The sequence below is a fragment of the Cyprinodon variegatus genome, unplaced genomic scaffold, assembly GCF_000732505.1.
Source record: "Cyprinodon variegatus isolate N-32 unplaced genomic scaffold, C_variegatus-1.0 Scaffold1062, whole genome shotgun sequence".
NCBI lineage: Eukaryota > Metazoa > Chordata > Actinopteri > Cyprinodontiformes > Cyprinodontidae > Cyprinodon > Cyprinodon variegatus.
Window position 1 is genome coordinate 32,280 of NW_015151515.1, and position 18,978 is coordinate 51,257.

General features: G+C 36.8%; 1 protein-coding gene across 5 annotated transcripts; it reads right to left on the reverse strand.

The window, feature by feature from the left end:
- On the reverse strand, positions 1-18,738 carry LOC107101173 (inosine-5'-monophosphate dehydrogenase 1b). Of its 5 annotated transcripts, none has more exons than XM_015399969.1 (16): positions 18,271-18,738; positions 12,975-13,073; positions 12,726-12,803; positions 9,457-9,505; positions 5,278-5,379; positions 5,099-5,173; positions 4,162-4,368; positions 3,994-4,081; positions 3,719-3,918; positions 2,797-2,887; positions 2,593-2,688; positions 2,345-2,488; positions 2,084-2,228; positions 1,862-2,005; positions 1,702-1,785; positions 1-1,619 (listed from the first exon to the last, which is right to left on the reverse strand). In XM_015399969.1, the coding sequence occupies exons 1-16, from the start codon at positions 18,483-18,485 to the stop codon at positions 1,598-1,600; spliced, it is 1,839 nt and encodes a 612-aa protein (XP_015255455.1). In that variant the 5' UTR covers positions 18,486-18,738; the 3' UTR covers positions 1-1,597. The 5 variants fall into 5 exon arrangements, with proteins under 5 accessions (XP_015255455.1, XP_015255454.1, XP_015255458.1 ...); XM_015399968.1 differs by having other exon boundaries at positions 12,726-12,806; XM_015399972.1 differs by lacking the exon at positions 18,271-18,738 and adding an exon at positions 14,886-15,058.
- Positions 18,739-18,978: the final 240 nt, after the last annotated feature.

Consider the following 18,978-nt stretch of genomic DNA (forward strand, 5'->3'; position numbering starts at 1 on the left):
GTATTATGTATTTATTTGACATATTAAACAGCAAAAACAACTTTCCTCTTTTGGGTGTTTTACTGTAAACATATCCTTCAAAAATCCCTGACGGATCAACTAAGTCTTTCCCCATCAGTTTAAAAGAATTTTTTTTTTTTTTTTTAGGGTATTTGGTTTTTTTGATTGCAAAAAGTACCACATTGTTGTAGCAACTGTTGACAGATTAAAACGTATACAAAGGAGAAACATTGATAAAACATTAGCTGTGCTTTCTGGATGGACTGACAAGACCCAGTACTTGATCATTAGATATTGTATAAATAACCGGTCTTAAATGTGGAAACTGAAAACAAGTTGTTGTTTTTTTTAACCTTCATCAACTGAAAAAATTTAAATATAAAAAATGTGTTAGGTTTGCTTTATGCACTGAGTCATCATGAGTCCATCTGTTTCAAGGCATACCTCTGGTGAACAAAGGGAAAAAAATGCATCATTTATGCCTGACCAGGAAGAAACAAACAAGATAAGCAAATTGCTGCACCAGTTTTGCTTTTTAAGGTTTAAAACAGAAGTGTAAATCCACTTGGCAGTATGTTTATAATCTTAGCAGAATATAATTACAGCCAAACGTGGCTAAGTGAAAAAAAAAAAACATGCATTATCAAAAAACCCCTTCAGATCAATTCAAAGTCGCCAGGACTAAGCACTTTTATTAGAAAGTTTTTCTGTGAAAAATATTCTGATTACAAACACGGAAATAATCACTTTGCCTAAAGGTTTACGGCTGACCCATTAAACATATCCTAAACCTAAACATAACTGATACTCATTAGCTTTTGGTCCCTTCCATGTAAAATATACCAACAACACTGAGATGGGGCACTGGTTATTTGGCTCAGCATCAATCTCCAAAGTGGGACAAACATTGCAGATCTGTCCACTATTCTGATTTGATTAACAATGATGACAAACGTCTCAACTGTAAGAATGCACAATACACCAAGTAAACAACATGTGCTGGAATATAAGCAGCATACATCTGTTATGACCTAAAGATAGTATTTGGAAAATAACTGCAGTTAGACTTTCACAGGGTACAAAGAGAGATGTGTTGTCTTGTATTCTGCAAACATCGGTGTCTTGTTGAAATGGGATGAGTTAACTTTCCGACTATGTTTGCTGGTGTGCATGGAAAGCCAAACGAGTGCGAAAGATGCGGCCGATCTGCACCACGGCTGGTTCTGATGGGACGAATACAACACAGTGCACCTTCACTCTGTCCCTACTACACTGTAATCACACTGCTGTCTCTTTCACAACTGTCAGCCCATGCACACTAACCTGGTTTAGGGCTGCATACTTTTGATACAAAAAAGAAAAAAAAAAATCTAACCCTGATGCGCCACTTATTAAGAGCAAAGTCCGAGGGGAATCAGTGTGGGTTTGAAGATTCTCCGTTTGCTACGATGCAGCCCTCCTCTCCAAATCAGCTGTTTGTGATCAGTGAGGAAATGTGCACAACGCAGAGGAAGCAGAGGGTGTAACACAAATTTTGGCAGAGGTCTTTCAACTTTTGGTCACTGTCATATTGGAACTAGTTCAGACTTCGGTCCATTTAGTAGAGTCGTTTCTCATATCTGTGAAAGCAAAGGAAATCAAAAGGCAGCGTTTAGTTTGCAGTTATCATAAATATTCAGTTCTAATCTTTTAGCAACTCACGAGTGTAGTCCATGAACCCCTCCCTCCACCTGTGCAGACATGGTTCGCTTCTCAAACTTCAGCTCCCCAGAATACATCATGGATCTGAGAACAAACAAAATTCTTTCATATGGTGAACAAAAATCTTACAAAAATAAACCACATAAAACAGGAAACCCACCGAAGGACAGACAGGCTCTTTGCTCCGATGTCCTGGCAGCCATGCTGGATTCCAGCTATGAGGTATGGTACAAACTTGTGGATGGATCCTTTGTCCTGGACTGAGCCTGACACGCCTTGAGCTACCTTCACCTTGTCCCCCTCACTGCAGAGACAATATCAGCTACTTAATATCCAGGTAACTTAAATGTGATGTTCGTACTCCTGACTTTTAAGCACTCACCTAAAGTACCGCTTCTGGCTGCTGGTACTTTTCTCCATGGCATCCAGAGAGCCCATACCCCGATATTTCTTCAGCCGCACACCGTCTGAGAAGAAGTACTCTCCAGGAGCCTCAGTGGTCGCAGCTAGCAGGGAGCCCATCATAACTGTTGCAGACAGTCAAAAGTTTCACACAAGCTATAAAAACAGTTATTTAAAAATGCAGCACTCCATTAACTAACATCACTGCACATAACTATCCATCTAAACTTTTTGGTCTTACCGGTTGATGCTCCTAAAGACAAAGCCTTCACCACGTGGCCCACGGTCTGAATACCACCGTCTGCAATCACTGGTACTCCAAAACGCCTTGCGTACTCAGCTACTTTGTACACAGAGGTTCCCTGAGGTCGTCCACAGGCCATCACTACAAAAAAAAAGGAGAAAATGGTTTAGGGAAGAATATAACGCCATATTGGACTGCAGTTCTATTGTTTTAGCAAACATCTCACTGCTGCACTGCCATCTTACCTTCCTGCGTGATGCAAATGGAGCCACAACCCATCCCAACCCTCAGAGCATCCACACCAGCATCAATCAGATTCTTGGCCTGGGCTGCTGTAACCACTGCAGTAAAACAGTAAACATGTCTACCTTTGCCAAGAACATCTTCATTAAAACCATCTTTTTACATGTTATGAAGGACTCGGCTCTTTTTAATAACATCAAACTCACCATTTCCTCCAACAACCTGTACTTCAGGATACTTCTGTTTAATGTAGTTAATCATGTCAATCTGATACACAGAGTTGCCTTGTGAAGAGTCCTATAAATGCACAAGAAAATGGTAGGTTAATAATCAAACAACACTTCCCAAAAGATACTTAAAACGGATTATAATATCCTGTTTTCTCTTTTATAGAATAGAATATAGAAAATAGTTCAAGCATTTTAATTTATTTACAAAACAAAAAGCACCAGTGTATCTATAATAATAATAATAATAATAATAATAAGACATGCATTTCATCATCAGAATTTGTCCCTAAAGAAGTTACATGCATGTCATCAATGCAAACAAGTGCAGCCTATTTGTCATGGTACAATCAATCTTTTTAACAATGTGATATTGATTTCTATAGAAGGCATTATTGTTTTAACCATAAGATTGTTAGTGGAGAATAAAGCACAAAGAGTCGACTTTAAAGATCCTGCAATTATTTTTAATGAGTCTCAATTCAGAGTTAAGAACATTTTCAAAGAGTTACAGGGACTGGATGTGAAAAAAGCAAAATAGGTTAGGCTTAGAAATGTTTAAGATGTTTTAATTAATTATAAACTATTGTTTTCAAAGAACCTGCTCTGCTTTCTGCAATATTTTGATGCCTTAATTCTTAAAGGTAGAAAATAAATACTGTGTAGTCACTCAATGACCAACAACGGCCACCAGGAGGTGCTGTGTGGTTTAGCTCAGTGTGGGGATGACAAAAACAAACTCTCCCTGCAGCAAGTCAAGTCCCTACTTGAACAAACTGCTGCAGGTCATGCTAATCACTCTTCCACAACAGTCCTTTTTTCTCCATCTTGGTTGTGAAATATAACATTTTTTTCATTAAAAAATAATGTCAATTATATGCAATAGAAAAATAAAACCTACCAGAACAATGACATCTACCCCAGCTTGCACCAGTAGGTCCAGTCTGTATTTATCATCGTCCCGGGTGCCGATGGCAGCACCACAGAGGAGCTGTTTGCGTGAGTCTTTTGATGCGAGGGGGTAGTCTCTGTTCTTCTTCAGATCAGTCCTGGCAATAATGGCCACCAGCTCATCATTGTCATTCACAATTGGAAGCTTGCCTGAAATATTAGATCAAAATTTAGGAAACAACAAGCAGGACTTTTAAAAAGCGTTTAAAACAAACTAGTATTCACCTTTTTTGCTTCTCTGCAAAATATCATTGGCTTCCTTCAACGTAACACCTGCTGGAGCCACCACTAAATCCTCTCTTTTTGTCATAGCCTGAAAGAAAAAAAGCATGATTATTGTATTGAATTAAAATATTATTTAGAAAAAACTCCCAGAACTTTAAGGTTACTTACCTCCTCTAGAGTTTTGCCATGGTCTTTCTCAGAGAGGAAGTCAATATCTCTAGAGGTTACTATGCCAACCAGCTTGCTGCCCATTTTACCCGTCTCTGTGATAGGAATCCCAGAGAAACCGTGCCTTACTTTAGCTTCAAACACATCTCCGACAGTTTGACGTGGGCTCATTACAACTGGGTCAGTAATAAAGCCCTGTTCAAACCTCTGGAAAACAAAAACAAGAAGTAAACAAGATCATTAATTATCCTGTAATGAGTGATATTTTCTTTGTGAGTAAAGCAGCAAAAGCAGCAGAAAAGCTTCACTTAATAAACAGAAACACTCAAAAAGGAAAAAAAACACACTGCAACAACAAACACATGCAAACACACAAGAAGAGAAATTTACCATATGCTATATAAAAAAAGATAAGACAAAAAAATAGGTTAAGGCAAAAGTGAGGCTTAAATTTTTTTCCTTTGATGAAATTAATGAAACAAAAACAGTAGAAGCTAAACAATCTCTGCAGTTACAAATATTTATATATTAGCACTGCAACTAACGATTATTTTGCAAATCGATTAATATTTTAATTATTTTTTCAATAAATCAATTAATAATCGCATAGCAAAAGGTTTCTTAAAGAAGACGTATTAAATTAAACCAGCTGCAGTAAAATCTTTTCCACTTCTGGATAGAGCACATTGACAGATGAAGATGTTTGTGGTTTTTTTTTGTTTGCCTTGTTTAATCTTAAATGCAAAATGTTTATGTGTTTTTTTACTACAATTTTGGTATAATTGTCAGCTAAAGGCTATACTCCAGTCATAGATTAATCGATTACTAAATTAGTTGCCGACCATTTCAATAATCGATTAATCACGATTAACCTGATTAGCTGTTTCAGACCTAATAAAAACAGGGACCATGACAGAAACAGAAAATATCCTTTTACCTTGACTTTCCGGACTTCATTTGCTTGGAATTCCGGTGTGCAGTTGTGATGGATAAACCCCATCCCTCCCATTAGCTACAGAGGGAAAACAAAACATTTTACTTTAAAAAAAAAAAAAAAAAAAGTTGTCATTTTAAATAAATAACAACCAAAAAAGAAACAATTTTTTTGCATCTTACGGCCATTGCAATTGCCATGGCTGACTCTGTGACGGTGTCCATAGGGGAGGAGATGAGCGGGGTTTTAAGGGTGATTTTCTTTGTTAGTGCTGATGTAAGGTCCTGAAAGAGAACATCAAGAGTTTGATCATCCATTTCACACTTCAACCAGCAGAGGGCATAATATACTAAATAGTTCAGAGTACTCCTTATTAAGAAAAGTCTTCTAGTTTGGCATTACTGTGATTTAAGAAGGCTGAAAATCAATTTAAACATCAGCATTTATCTTCACTTATCATCCACTCCCAGGAAAACCTGTTATATTTCCACATGTGAGAGAAAGAAAAAAAGTACAGCAGCAGCATTCCTCGGGTGGGAAACCAGCAAATTAGTCCGGCTCTTTATCTGACACAGACGTAAACTACAGAAGGGAGTCACTGTGTTTCTCAGGAGTTCATGGTAAAGTCAAAAAATGTTTCTGCTTTCAATCAAAGGAAAGTTCTAAGACAAATTACAGCTTGAAAACTGTTGTTAAATGTTACGAAACTTCATAAATGACAGTACAACCCAGTAGTTCCTTTGTGGTTCAAAGCTTGTAATTATCATAGCAGTGTCTCAAACACATCACGGATTTGAAAAATGTTGCACAAAAGCATGAAACTTCATGTATTGCAAGCAGAGGCTTTGCACCAGTCATGAAACATTTCCTTTTAAAACAACCACACGATATTGTTTACCCACTTGGTTCACTCCAGTCATTAAAAGGCCTCATAATCTCTCTAGCACCTTCGGGGACATTCAGGTCACTTTGATAGCATCCCAAAAATAAAGATTCACTTTATGCTAATGACTTTCCTGTCGATACACATCTAGTTTTTCCCCCACTATATTCACAAATTAAAATGAGCTAATCGTTTAAACTTATTTTTCCCTATTTATACCAGAGAAAATGCAGCTAATTAATTAGTCTATCAATAAACTTGAAATCAATTAATCAAATCAATAACTTGCATCTTTACTTCTGAATAAGAAGTTTAAAACACTCGGAACAGAAATATTTTGAAGCAGTTTCGAACCCTTAATTTCTTGTTTAGCATGATACCTGCCTGTTGCAACACTGTACCTATAAATACACAGATTACACCAAAAATCTAAAATAGAAAACTTGTACTCTTAAGCACATTCGGGGCATTTGGAGACCAGACACTAAGCATAGAATGACATTCAATGAGTGTCAATAAATAATAATAACTTAAATTTATTGATCTCACATCGGAGAAATTTACCTCAGCATTTTACCCATCTGCTTGGGGAGCAGTGGGCTTATTTTATTTTATTTTAAAGCTGGTTCTCTGCTTTCAAGGCTGTAGTTTGTTTTTAACTCTAACCCCTGGGTGAGCCAATGACAGTCTTAATGCAATGGGGTTTACTTTTTCATAAAGCTTCCCTCATGCATGTGTCCAAATAAGGAGGTGAATGTGTTTAAAAGCAGTTTTCCAAGGCTGTTACACTCACTATGCCGACAAATCCTCTCTATTATCATAAATGTTTCAGCATCTGTCCTGAAATGAGCTAGAAAGGAAACCCAAGTGATTCAAAGGGTTGCTATGCTCATAAAAAACAGAGCATATCAGCCTGGTTGAGTATAACAGTGACTAGTTTGACTGTAATGCTAAAACCTTAACACTGATTGTAGGATTACACTAAAAACAAAAAGCTAAAGCACAGTTGGCGTCAACTTCTGACAGCATGTCAGAATGACATACCTATCCTTTAACGATAGTTTTACAAAGCTATACAACATAAATGCAGAAATGACAAGCATTTTAAGTATTTTAAGAATCTTCTTTAACCCAATAGGTTCCTGCTTTGAAGTATCTTACAAGTTTAACAATGTGTAATGCATATATCTTTTTTTAAAGTCAACATTTAAAACAGTTGGCAGAATAAATTATAAAACTTTATAGATGTACCATTTTTTTAAATCAGCATATTATGTAAAAAAAGAGAAAAAAAAAAAGCTTTTTAGCTCTAATTATTATAGAAAGATCCTATTAAAGTCGTAGGGAAGCGGCTATTCCAACGGTTGCAGTCACGAATGCTCCTGAGCTAGCATTCGGAAGTGGGCAGGATTGTTCTGGCGGAAGGTTCACAAGCAAGTTTGATTGTGGCCGGTGTCTCGGAAGCATCTTGCTAACCAGTTAGCAATTTAGTGCTAGTAGGTTCCCAATGGGACATGACATTGGGACCAAGTAGCACTAAATTGATGACTTAGAAACGACACTGTCACGGAACGCCATGGACAGTGGAAACATGCAAGAGGAGAGGTTTGTGTCGGAGGTCGTGGATGAGTCTCCTCCGTCATCAATTTTTTTTTTAGAGGAGGAAAGCGGGGACAAAGTTGTTGAAGAGGACGCCAGGGCGGCAGAAGCTTAGTTTGGTGTAGAAGGCTTACAGCCGTACATGTTTGAGCCCTTGCCTCACAACGCTGCCAGTTCTGTTAGCTATATGCCTGCCGAAGACACAGACGTCCATCCCCGTGAACACTGGGATAGAAGTCAATGATAAAGTTAATTATTCTTATTTCAGCCGTTGCTTATATTAGCTGCAACATATGAATCAAGATGCTATGACCGAAAAAAGTTGATTGACAGATGACCGTTGATATATGATTGGCCAAATTCAGGTGTACAAGCTGACGTCTAACTAACTGGGCTACATAAGATTAAAAAAATTTAATACATGATTTTTTTTTATTTTTTTTTTTTATAGACATTTTCTAAATTTTGGGACAATATAGTCTGATAGAGCAAATGTGTATACATGTTTAAGCCAGAATGATTTAATATTAAATATGACTTCCCTACAACTTTAACAACAAAGAAAATTCAGAATAAAAAAAAAAAAATTGGCCGTATATAGATACGATCAAAATGGCATCCGTGGTTAGAATCCAGGATTTCTTCTTTAAGAGAACAGAGCTTAACAACCATAACTTATTGGGGTTCAAGATATTTTCATTTATTACCATAATTGGCCACTAGATGTCACTTTCCTTGAAGAAAACATAGGAACTTTAGCTGTTTAGATTTTTTCAGAAATATCAGAAAAGATAAAATTATGCGAAAGTTAGCTGGTTATTAGTGCAACTTTCCTGTTGTACCAGTCTTTTTATGAAACAGATGCTGTTTTGATCTCCCTCTTTGTAGCATGAAATCTTAAAAAAAGAACAAAGAGGTTTAAATTTTATTCTAAAGCGTAAATCCATGATTTTTGTGGGCAAAAATAGGTCTGGTTTATAATAGGCCAGAACTTTTAAAGATGCCTCAACGCTCTTTGCCAGCATATTTAAAGAAATGTTAACTTTTGATTCAACTGTCAAACCACCTCTTTAAAAAAATGCCTTTTATTAAAATAATGTCAAACTGAGCCTGTCCCACTGGTCTCCTTTTCAACACTGCTTTGACTGAAAAAATTAACGCTCTTTATCGCTGCACATGTCATAAAGAGATTATAGACCACTTTAACTGAGTCCCTCAGAGATGGATGGGACAGAAGAGGGAGATTTCATTAAATTTAAATCCAGGAGATTAACTCATCTGAGGGAAGAGACGGATGAGCCACTGACCAGACATGGATGTAAACATAAAGGGTGTTGGTGCAGCGAGTGGTTAACCACACCGGGCAAAAATAGCAAGTAAAAAAAAAAAGAAAGTCAGCAGAGATGATGTAGGTTAGAAATGGAAAGCAAAAAGCTGGAGTTAGGAAAGAAGGCTGCGGTGTGAGGTGTAAGATTTTCTGTGTAGCTTTTCTTTTTTTGCCATCTTTTTTTTCCTCAAACACTCTGTTCACTTTAGTATGAGACGAGTCAAGCAAGTTTAAGAAACGCAAAGCTTTCATAGAAGATCTTTGGACAAAAACTCTTGTTAAAGGGGTCATAGAATGCAAAACCGAGTTTACATCGTCATGGATGAATAACGATAGTTCAGTGGGTGAAATGGAAATACAGAGAGGTTCAAAGCCCATCAACACCTCCTTTCTCTCCAAACCTCATAATTCCATCTTCCACCATAAAACGGGCGAATCCAAACAAAGCCCCAAGTTGAGAGATTTAGGGACCAGCACCAAATACCCTATATAATGATTCTATACCCCCTTTAAAGGTGAATAGAACATGTAGGTCTGTGAGTGTGCACTCACCACTTCATCTGAGGTAAAGTCAATGAAGCCAGGTAAAATCAGGAAGTCACTGAAAGACAAAAAAGGAAATCAGATGGTCAAGGGAAAATATCAAGGACTTGTGCACAATGAACAACGTCTAAAAACATCATTGAGCGAAATTAGACGCTCACAGAGGAACAAATTAGCTGCGATAATAACATTAGGAGAAACTTGGAAAACAACATTTGAACATTTTAAGCTAAATTAAAAAGTTGAAGCACTGCATTTTATGTTATCGTTAGGACTCCCTTAGGGTGTCTAAATGGTTCTCAAAAAATAGCTACGCAAAGGCAACAGGCACAGTCAGGTACCTGATGAACCTGTTGAAAAAGATACCTTTGACCTTTTTGAGCTCCTGGCTAATTTAAAAACAAGAGGAACTTGAATGAGATAATTTAAGAAAAATCCACATAGGAATGATGTTTTTCTACCTTCAGGCTGTCTGTGTGTATATAGTGGTTTTTGCAGATGGGTGTGAGACGACGCAGTGGAGAAACGGAAAAGGCACAGGGCTATAGGAAACTGTATTTTTAGAAAAGGTCAGATCAGAGGTATGTAGTAGAAATGATTCAAAACCAGGAAAAGATGAGCCCTATTGGTGGCGAGAGAGTTAAAGGAAGAATGAAAGCAGACTATTTTGCTCCAGCGTGGGTGGAGACAAGGAGAGACTAAAATAGATTTGCTGAATGGGACACTAAAAGTCAGGAGTCCCACCACAAACAGTAAGCATTCACATCTGTTAACATTTAGCTGGTGCCTCAAACCTCAGCCTGAACTGACAGTCACAGCCAAACAGGCTCTGAACCCTGATGAAAACTAAAGCTCGGCTGTGGCCTTATTATGGTTTAAATTTGAATGTTAAATGTAGACAAATGCATGATGCTCAGAGGGAGTGTTTCAAGGTGCAAAACAAGGACCAATACTGCTCTACATGGTTGTTTTCAGTCTTTGGCTGACAAAGAGAAATCTGACAGCTTTGCACAAAAAAAATAATCAAAGCAGAAAATAGTAACTCAAAGTATTGTTTTGCACATTTAAAAATATATATATATACACAAAACCGGTTCATATTACTGTACTGTAATGGAATATGGGAAACTTTGATTTTGCATGGTCCTTTGTTTGCAAAACATATTCATACTCTTCCCCCTTTTCCACTCATGCTCACATAAATGCCTCTGATTTACATTTCCTTCATTGGGATTTTATATTTCAGACCAATACAATGAAGCTCAGCCTGTGAAAAGGGAGGGAGATTTTCGTCTAATGTGTTTTCTTCCATCTCTGGTTGCATGTTTAGCATCCACGTAGTAATGGAAGGTGAACGTTTTCCCTCGTTTCAAGTTTGCAAACTAACCAGTTTACAGTTAGGAAGACAATTTTTCACTAATTAAACTCTGAATAGTACTGACTTTAATTTTAGCCTGTAATATTGATGAAATGTGACTTTAAAGACTGAAGAATTTTAGTAAAAATGTAGGTGCACCAATTATTCCAAAGCATAGACTGAAAACTAAAAAGCAATCTCTACATCTGGTGTTTAGCTCTGACAAAAAACGTGTGTTTTGGTTGTCTTTCTGTTACATTTTGTCTAATAAAAAAAATAAATAAAAAATTATACATACAAGTTGAGTATCACACACACAAAAATTAAATAAACACTGAATTTTAATTACAGCTAGATAGAATCCAATCATCTTTCGTTTTTGTGGAAAAAAAAAAAAAAAGAGTGAGAACAGCAAAAGGAAGCATAAACTGAGTGAAATGATCCCCATTCAGTCAGTTTTAGTAAAACCTTTAACAAGAGTAGGAGCGCAACCTTAAGCTGAAGCAAAGGAGACGGGAAGAGGGAAGCCAGGAGTTTAGGGATTTTAGCTAAGAACTCTTTTGGGTAAAGGGATTTTCAGCATCGATCAGAGATGGTTAACAATTTAGGAAAAGAATGTGTCTATTCAATTCATTGTTAAAATAACTTCCACTAATAAATGGCTTTGCGTTATTAACTCTAAAGGTATACTTACAATGTCTAAAATTAACATTACTTTTCCTCCCTTCTAAAATTACAATATTTAATCACACCAAACTTTGTTATTTGCTAAATTCCAGGAAAAAGAATACTCCTTTTTTTTGATTCTCTAAATAACAGATCATATCTAGTCTACTTAAAAGAACTCAGAACTCCAAATAGGGTGTGAACTATTTGCAGTAACTGGTCCACATTAGGTTCCTACTGAACTTCTAGAGCAGTTTGAAAATGGTGCGAATGTAATCAGACCTCCATCTGTCACAGCTCTGTGGTTTATTCTACTATTAACAACAACAACAAAAAAAGCATAGTAGTCTTAAATCAAAGGTGCATAACTTTTGCCTTAACAATTACAGCAAATTGAAATATACTAAAGGATTATTCAGGTGAATATATAGCACACATCTCATCAATTCTCCAGATGAGTCGCCTTTCTTAAAAGCTAAACTATATAACTTTACAGAGGTGGACCAAGACTGAATGTCATGTGACCAAGAGCGCCGCTTTACGGCAGTCTGACCTTTCCTTAAGACCCAGAACTAACCAAGTTAAACATTGTTGTTAGGCAACAAAACAGATATAAAACAAGCAATTAACCTGTGGCCAAAAAAAAAAAAGAAATCCAGTGTTTTAAGTGCATGTTAAATGCACACTTTAAAGAGAGAAAAAATTTATTTTTCTTTTTTTGGTGATTCCAAAAGTCCTAAACCTTTTGATATAATGTCATATGTTAAGAATAAAAGGTTGTGTGTTTTTATACAGCATATGTAAACCTCAGGCTGCAACTTTAGATATGGTTCACAGTTGGATGGTTAGCTGACCCATTAGGCATGTGTCACCAGTATGCGAAGAGTGAAGCAAAAAAAGGTTGATGAATAAGCACTAAGGTTTCCAAAGAAATCAAAGACCGAAGCATGAGTCAGAAAGAACATTAGGTGTTAGGCATGCATCCCATGTAGATAAGAAGTCAAGTACATTGCTGATCTGTTTATGAAATCTATAATTAACAATGTTATGAACACTGGAAGCAAATTTCATCCCCATAACCAGGACAAGTTAAGCGTTCAGGCAAATTTAAGCACTTTAAACCATGACAACCATCTTAAAATTTGTGATAAAGGTGAAAGTTTTAAGGGTAATAATTTGCTTCCCCCTTAAAATGTACGATTTTGGATAGACAGAGGGTTTTCTTTAATAGTTTGAAGATGATTGGTTTACTCACTTGTAAGTCAACCCATCTCCTTTAGAGCAAAGCTCTTCAGCCGTATGGCCATCCGAGACAACACACTGTTGGTCACATCTGCTGGTTCAAAATGCGTCGACTATTACAAAGCACTGGTGTGCACACTTAACCCACCATTAAGTGAAAATAGGTCTTAAAATCTTACGGCTTTTGGAGTCGGTTTGACTATTTTACACAGATGTGTGGAAGAAAAATAAAATTAGAATTTTGTGATGCAGGGATACCTACTTGTATGTAAGGCCGTCACCAACTGAAAAGAGCTGCTGCGCTGAGAGTCCATCATCTGGGATGTAGCCTGTACCACCACTGATTAAATAATCCGCCATGCTGCAAAAAAAATACAAAGAGAGGCAACTTCAATCAGAGGCTCTGTGTGAAAAATAATACATATGCACATGTTGAAAGGCTTTTAATAGTGTGCTGGAGCAGACGTACTGTAAAATAACTCATCAAATGTTAGATAGAATGGAAAGCAAAGCAAAGTAACTGTTTTAAAATAATGCATAACAAAATGAAAACAACATAGCAGTGCGATAGACCTCACACTATTCTACGAGAAGCAAAAATCTGAATATTGACCTGAACACAAAAACAACATTTTGAGTTCAAAAACAGATACCTTAAAAATAGTTAACAATCATGCTGGATAAGACAAAACACATCTCAACTCTAGCTTTAGTGGCCTGGTGACCTAGATTAGATTATCAGCTGCTAGCAAACATTAGCTGCTAGCACTCCACACCCCTAGATAACAAAAATATGGTGCTTCAGATCATTCTTTCTTGTTTACATAGAGGTGCATATAGGGAGCGTCTCTAATAATAGCCTTTCGTATCCATTGCAGGTGCAGCTTTAAATTTTGGTAATAAAAAGTAACCCACCATATGGTAACTTCCTAATCTTGTTAATCTGTTAACAGGCTTTAACATGAACATAGTGGCAGTATCAGGAAATCTACCTAGTTTTGATTATGCAAAATGAAATATAAGGTGCACATACATTATTTACACTGCAAAGGTTTATGTCTTGAGATGATCTTGGTGGAGCCTGAAATGGATCTTGGGATTGGATTTAAAAGATTACAGCTTTATTCATCCCATTAATGCAAAAGAAACAACATAATAATCAATCCCTGCAGCTATTACAAACATTAAATGTAATCAGTGATTTATTGAGGGAGTAGTAGTACATAGATGTACAAAATAAACACGATAAAAAGTCGCATTTGTGTATTTTAATAATGCCGAATTCGAAAAGATGTGCGAATATTTTAATCATACTTAAAATACTGCTAAAAGTAGTATTGTAAATATTTAAAGGGAAGACTTATTTTAATTTGATTGATTTCTAAAGCAAGTTCAGTGTTAGATTCAGGGGTACGGATTCCTTACCACCTGCATGCAAAGAACAAAAAGCAAAACTAAACTTTACAGTACATAATCACTAATTATTTTATGGGAGAAAAAGATGCATCAACAGATGTTTACAACACAGCTCATATGTTGTATTTAGGTTAGCTAGTCAATGATTAACATCATTAGCTTTGAGCAATAATGTCAAATTATATCGGCTACTTAAAAAAAGCATAACTAGCACACCTTTCTCACCAACAGCTTGTAACTCCGACTACAACAATAAAAAAGTTAAAGTCTACCCTTGGGGCAATATTTTATAACCTAACATATCCTAAAGCTTTTGAACGCGTTTACTCCATTAAAATAAAAAATAAAAATCGCAAAAGTCTTATTAAACCCGCTATTATGATGATATGTTACTTTATTAAAAAACGGTGATGAATTGTAGATAACATGAGCAACATCCACACTTCAGTTTGCAGACATGTGGAGGAAAACGTTAGCATTTAGCATTAGCAGCTTTGTTATCCAGTCTTAACGTCCAAATAACGGCTTGCAAGACTTTTACGTCAACGACTCTTATTTACGACGTTTAACAGTGCAGGAAATGGCTCAAACTTTTAAAGTTCCTCCTAATAATAAAGTCGAGCATCTTTCTTCGGGTGGGCTAGCAGCCTCAGTCTCACAGACCAGGTTCCCACGTTGACAAAAGAAACAACTTCCCAGCTGTGAGCGTTTGCTAAACCCTAACAAGGTGACCGTGAACGCATCACTAGCTCGTTACCTTGTAGAGAAATGAACGAGACGAAAAGAAAAGTCCCCCGTGGGTCCAAGGAGTAAATGAGTAGTAGGCTGAGAAGTGGCTGCTTGCTGTCTGCAGACAGACAGTGTTGCTGTTATGTACTGAGAGCAGAGCAGCGTCACATCCCCTCTTCCCCACCTCCATCATGTGGCCACTTTAACCCACTCAATTCTGCTGCTTCAAAGGCGGAACGGACAACTTTTCTTCTCTTTTATGTTTAGTTTAAAGGAATCCTGCTAGACTTGTATTAGTTGCAGCTGCAAGTTCATAGATGGCAGTTAAGATTAAGACAGAGGTGCTGATTTTATGATAAAAAGTGCAAGTAGAGTATGTATGGCGGCCATTTAGGACCAAAATTCCAGTTACTACTGATTATTCGCCAACCACCTCATCAGGACAAGTCAGCTACAGTAGCTATGTTGCTGATGCAGTTATTAGGGATGTTTTCTAAGATATTTCACATATTCACCAGTGGTGTCAAGTAACCAAGTACAAATACTTTGTTACTGTACTTAAGTACACTTTTTAGGTATCTATACTTTACTCCATTACTTATTTTTCTTCCTACTTCTGACTTCTACTTATTCCATTTTTACACAAGTGTCTGTACTTTCTATTCCTTACATTTTTAAAACAGATGTTACTCGTTACTCTTGGCTTCGGTTTAATGTTTATAAATATTTAATTCACGTCATGTGCGCCATCCAATGCAGATCATTGCCGCCATTCACATCTAGAGTCAATTGTTATAGAACAGGACAGACCAGTTCAAATATTGTAGTGATATGTTAAACATGTAAATACATATCCCTTTATTGTCCCACAGTTGGGAAATTCACTCTCTGCATGATATATGTAGTTTCATATTTAACATCTGAAAAGCAGAATGTGTATTTTTGTATTAGACCCTTCTAAACTCAGATAAAATCATGTGAGACCAAAATAGCAGTTTTAGGAGAACATGCTAATTGCTATAGGTGGCAGAAATCATTGTGCAATGATACACAATGCTCAAATTTGTTTAATATACTATACTGTATATACCCACCATGCAACTTTTCCTCCTTTTGGCACCTTTTCCTTCTTTTTTGACTATTGAGGCATTGTAACGAGAACATTTCTGCACTGTGAGATCAATAAAGTCAATCAATCAATTACCTTGAAGTAACTATCCAGAAATAATAAACAAAAAAGGTCGCAGCATAATGATCTGGGATGTATTTTTTCTTTAGGGGAAACAGTAAAGCTTAACAGAAACAATGGGAGCATGACTGAGATTCAAGAAAAAAAAAACTAGACATGTTATGAATGTTATTCGCTTGAACCAACTTGAATGAAGTTTAATATTAGAAAGGAGCTGAAAAATTTGGTAATGAGTTGAGATATAGGCTATCAAATGATATTTGATTAGGTGAGTAGGAGCAGGGGCTTGGTGTTAGATAATTGGGTCTTTAAGGAGAGCAACTGATCAAAATAAATACAATATGCCCTATTTTGTGTTTAGATTACTAAAGTCCCCTAAATTAAAATAATTTTTGTAGTTGTAATATAAAAAAATGCAACCATTCAAAGAGAAACGTATGACTACTTTTTGAAAGCACCATAAGGTCTAATATGCTCTTTAACCGTTTGTGCCCAACTTTTGAACACAGAGAACAAGATTATGAGTTTTTGCAGGTCTGCTAAATAGGTATGCAGAAACCAATAAGTCTCATGACTGCTCTCCAAAATCAAAACCGTCATGCTTGTTTCCTTTTATTAAGTGAAACATCTTGTTGATGTTAGGAAAGGCTGTTTGAAATTTGGTCTCAATCACATGATCCCAATTGGGCTGGATGCATAAAGCAGTAGCCACCGGCCCAGTTTCATTCACATGAAAGCAGTTAGACAAATCTAGTTAAAATTAACAATAAAAGGTAATGTATTATAATTTTTGTCAGAAATGATCAAAATCTGATGTCCAATTAGTCCTTTATATTTAAGTATATTGTCTTTCTTTCTATTGACTGCTTTCTTCTCATATAACAGCTTGTACTTGGCACTTAACTGTAGAGGAAGTGAAAAGGTCATATTAAGAATGATAAAAATAAAAACTGAAACTGAACATGAGTTAGTCTTTATAGCAACAGTTTCAGGTGTAATTCTGAACTCACTGTGCATAAACCTAGCAAGATCTAACTGTTTTCCTCACACACTAATTCCTTCTAATTAACACATTGGCCTAGTCATCAAACAGGTGTGAGTTAAAATTATTAACTGTGGCTTTCTCACCACTAAATAGATCTTTCATCACCTTCCTGCATCTATGAAAGGGGAGGAGATAATGAATAATACCAATCAACGCTTTGTTTTACTTTCCATTGCAAGCAGCAGACGGGGATGCAGTCTGATGATTAATTAAAGCTCCTTTTCTTATTAATTGTTGGGAAGCATTGCTTGAAATCTGTTTAGCTGACTCAGGATGGTCTGTTGCACACTGTGTTTTTCTGCATTTTTGAATGTGGGTCATTACAGATATGGGTCAGTGGTTCTATGGACATGCAGCTATTTCGAGCACTTGATTCAACACTATTTATTCACCCTGCTGGATGCTTTTTGCTCTTTTCTTTACAGTGAGTTCCTCTGTCCATTTGCACAAGAACAGGAGGGTGTCAGGTTCAAAATAATACTTATCAACTCAGGATAAGCTGTTAGTGTTGAATAGATCAACATGAGTTGGACCAGTTAAACCAAGGAATTCTTAAAGTGCATGTATTGTGCTTGATGCAGCCCCTTTGCAGGCAAATATGCAGTGAATACTGTTTGAACAGGTACTAAGATCAGCTGAAACAATTCAGAGACAAGTTCAAGTGATCTTGCATTTCCTGATAGACAACCAAAGACTTGACAAAGCAAAATAGACCGAATCCAGATGAAACGGCTCCTCCGATCATCACTGACTGTAAACATTTCACATTGGTCTTTAACAAACTTGGACGTCTCCTCCCTCTTTTTAGGCTTCTGGATCTCCCCAATAATATATTGAGCAAAAGTGAAGTGCTTTTTTCAGCTCAATTTTCCACTAATATGTTTGGATTTGGAAAAACAGCTTATTTTTTCAGTACATTTGTGAAAAAAACCTACCTGTGAATTGTGTTATACTTTTCCATTTTATTCAGATGTGCTTAATGAAAGCCTGAACCAACACTTTAAAAAATCAGATATTGGGGGGATGCACCATATTTGAATTATGGCCTAAATCCAATACGATAATATTTCACAGCTTAAGTGGTTTTTCACCAATACCGATATTTTTATTTAAATATTCTGAGCTCTATAGGAATTTTTTTTTGTGTAAGATTTTTCCAATCTTATAATAAATACTTACTTTTCTGGAGAAAAACCTGCTTGAATCCGTGTGGCCATGTATCGCTGTGCTGCCGATTGATGTCCATGGACATTGTGGATGTGCCAGATGTAATGATCCCCTTCCCTAGATTGGCCACTCAAATACGAAGACTGTGTGTCGCCTAAACCCTTTCGATTGTCAATCTGGCTCTCTCTCACTTCATCAAAAAAGTAATTGGCTTCAAATCTTTCCATTCTCGGCCCTGAGGTCTGACCCTGAAACTTGAGGGGCCCCTCAGCCTTGTTGTGGAGCAACTTATGTCAGCAGAATTTTGAACATAAGCAAATCATCCAACAGCCACTTAAAATGCTAAATCCATAGGGAAATTATACCCAAATGAAGCAAAATAAGAAAAAAAGGTTTATAAATGCAAATACATAAATGCAAGTTTTCCAGTATAAATCCTGGATTGTGCTCAGACCCCTCTGCTGTTGGTTATCAACAAAGTCTGAGTCTGAAAAAAGAGAAGCTTTCCTCAGACTGCTCCGTCTTCTGGTGCACAGGATGCACCTGCCTGCTGCAAGATACCAGCCACCTCTAGGCGTGTCAGTGGAGGGCGTCACCTAGGAGATTATTCCATTGAGAGGGCGTCACCGTGGTAATGATGCCTGCCACAGAGCATTGTTGTTGTTGATGTTAGTACCAATGTCTCTGAAATCTTGCAGGAGGAAAGCCTTTTTTTTATCT

Coding starts and splice junctions, on each gene's coding strand:
- LOC107101173 (XM_015399968.1), bottom strand. CDS start 18,485: ATGGAAAGATTTGAAGCCAATTACTTTTTTGATGAAGTGAGAGAGAGC. Junction 5,174..5,277: donor CCATGGCAATTGCAATGGCC/GTAAGATGCAAA, acceptor TTCCCTCTGTAG/CTAATGGGAGGGATGGGGTT. Junction 1,786..1,861: donor AAGAGCCTGTCTGTCCTTCG/GTGGGTTTCCTG, acceptor GTTTGTTCTCAG/ATCCATGATGTATTCTGGGG.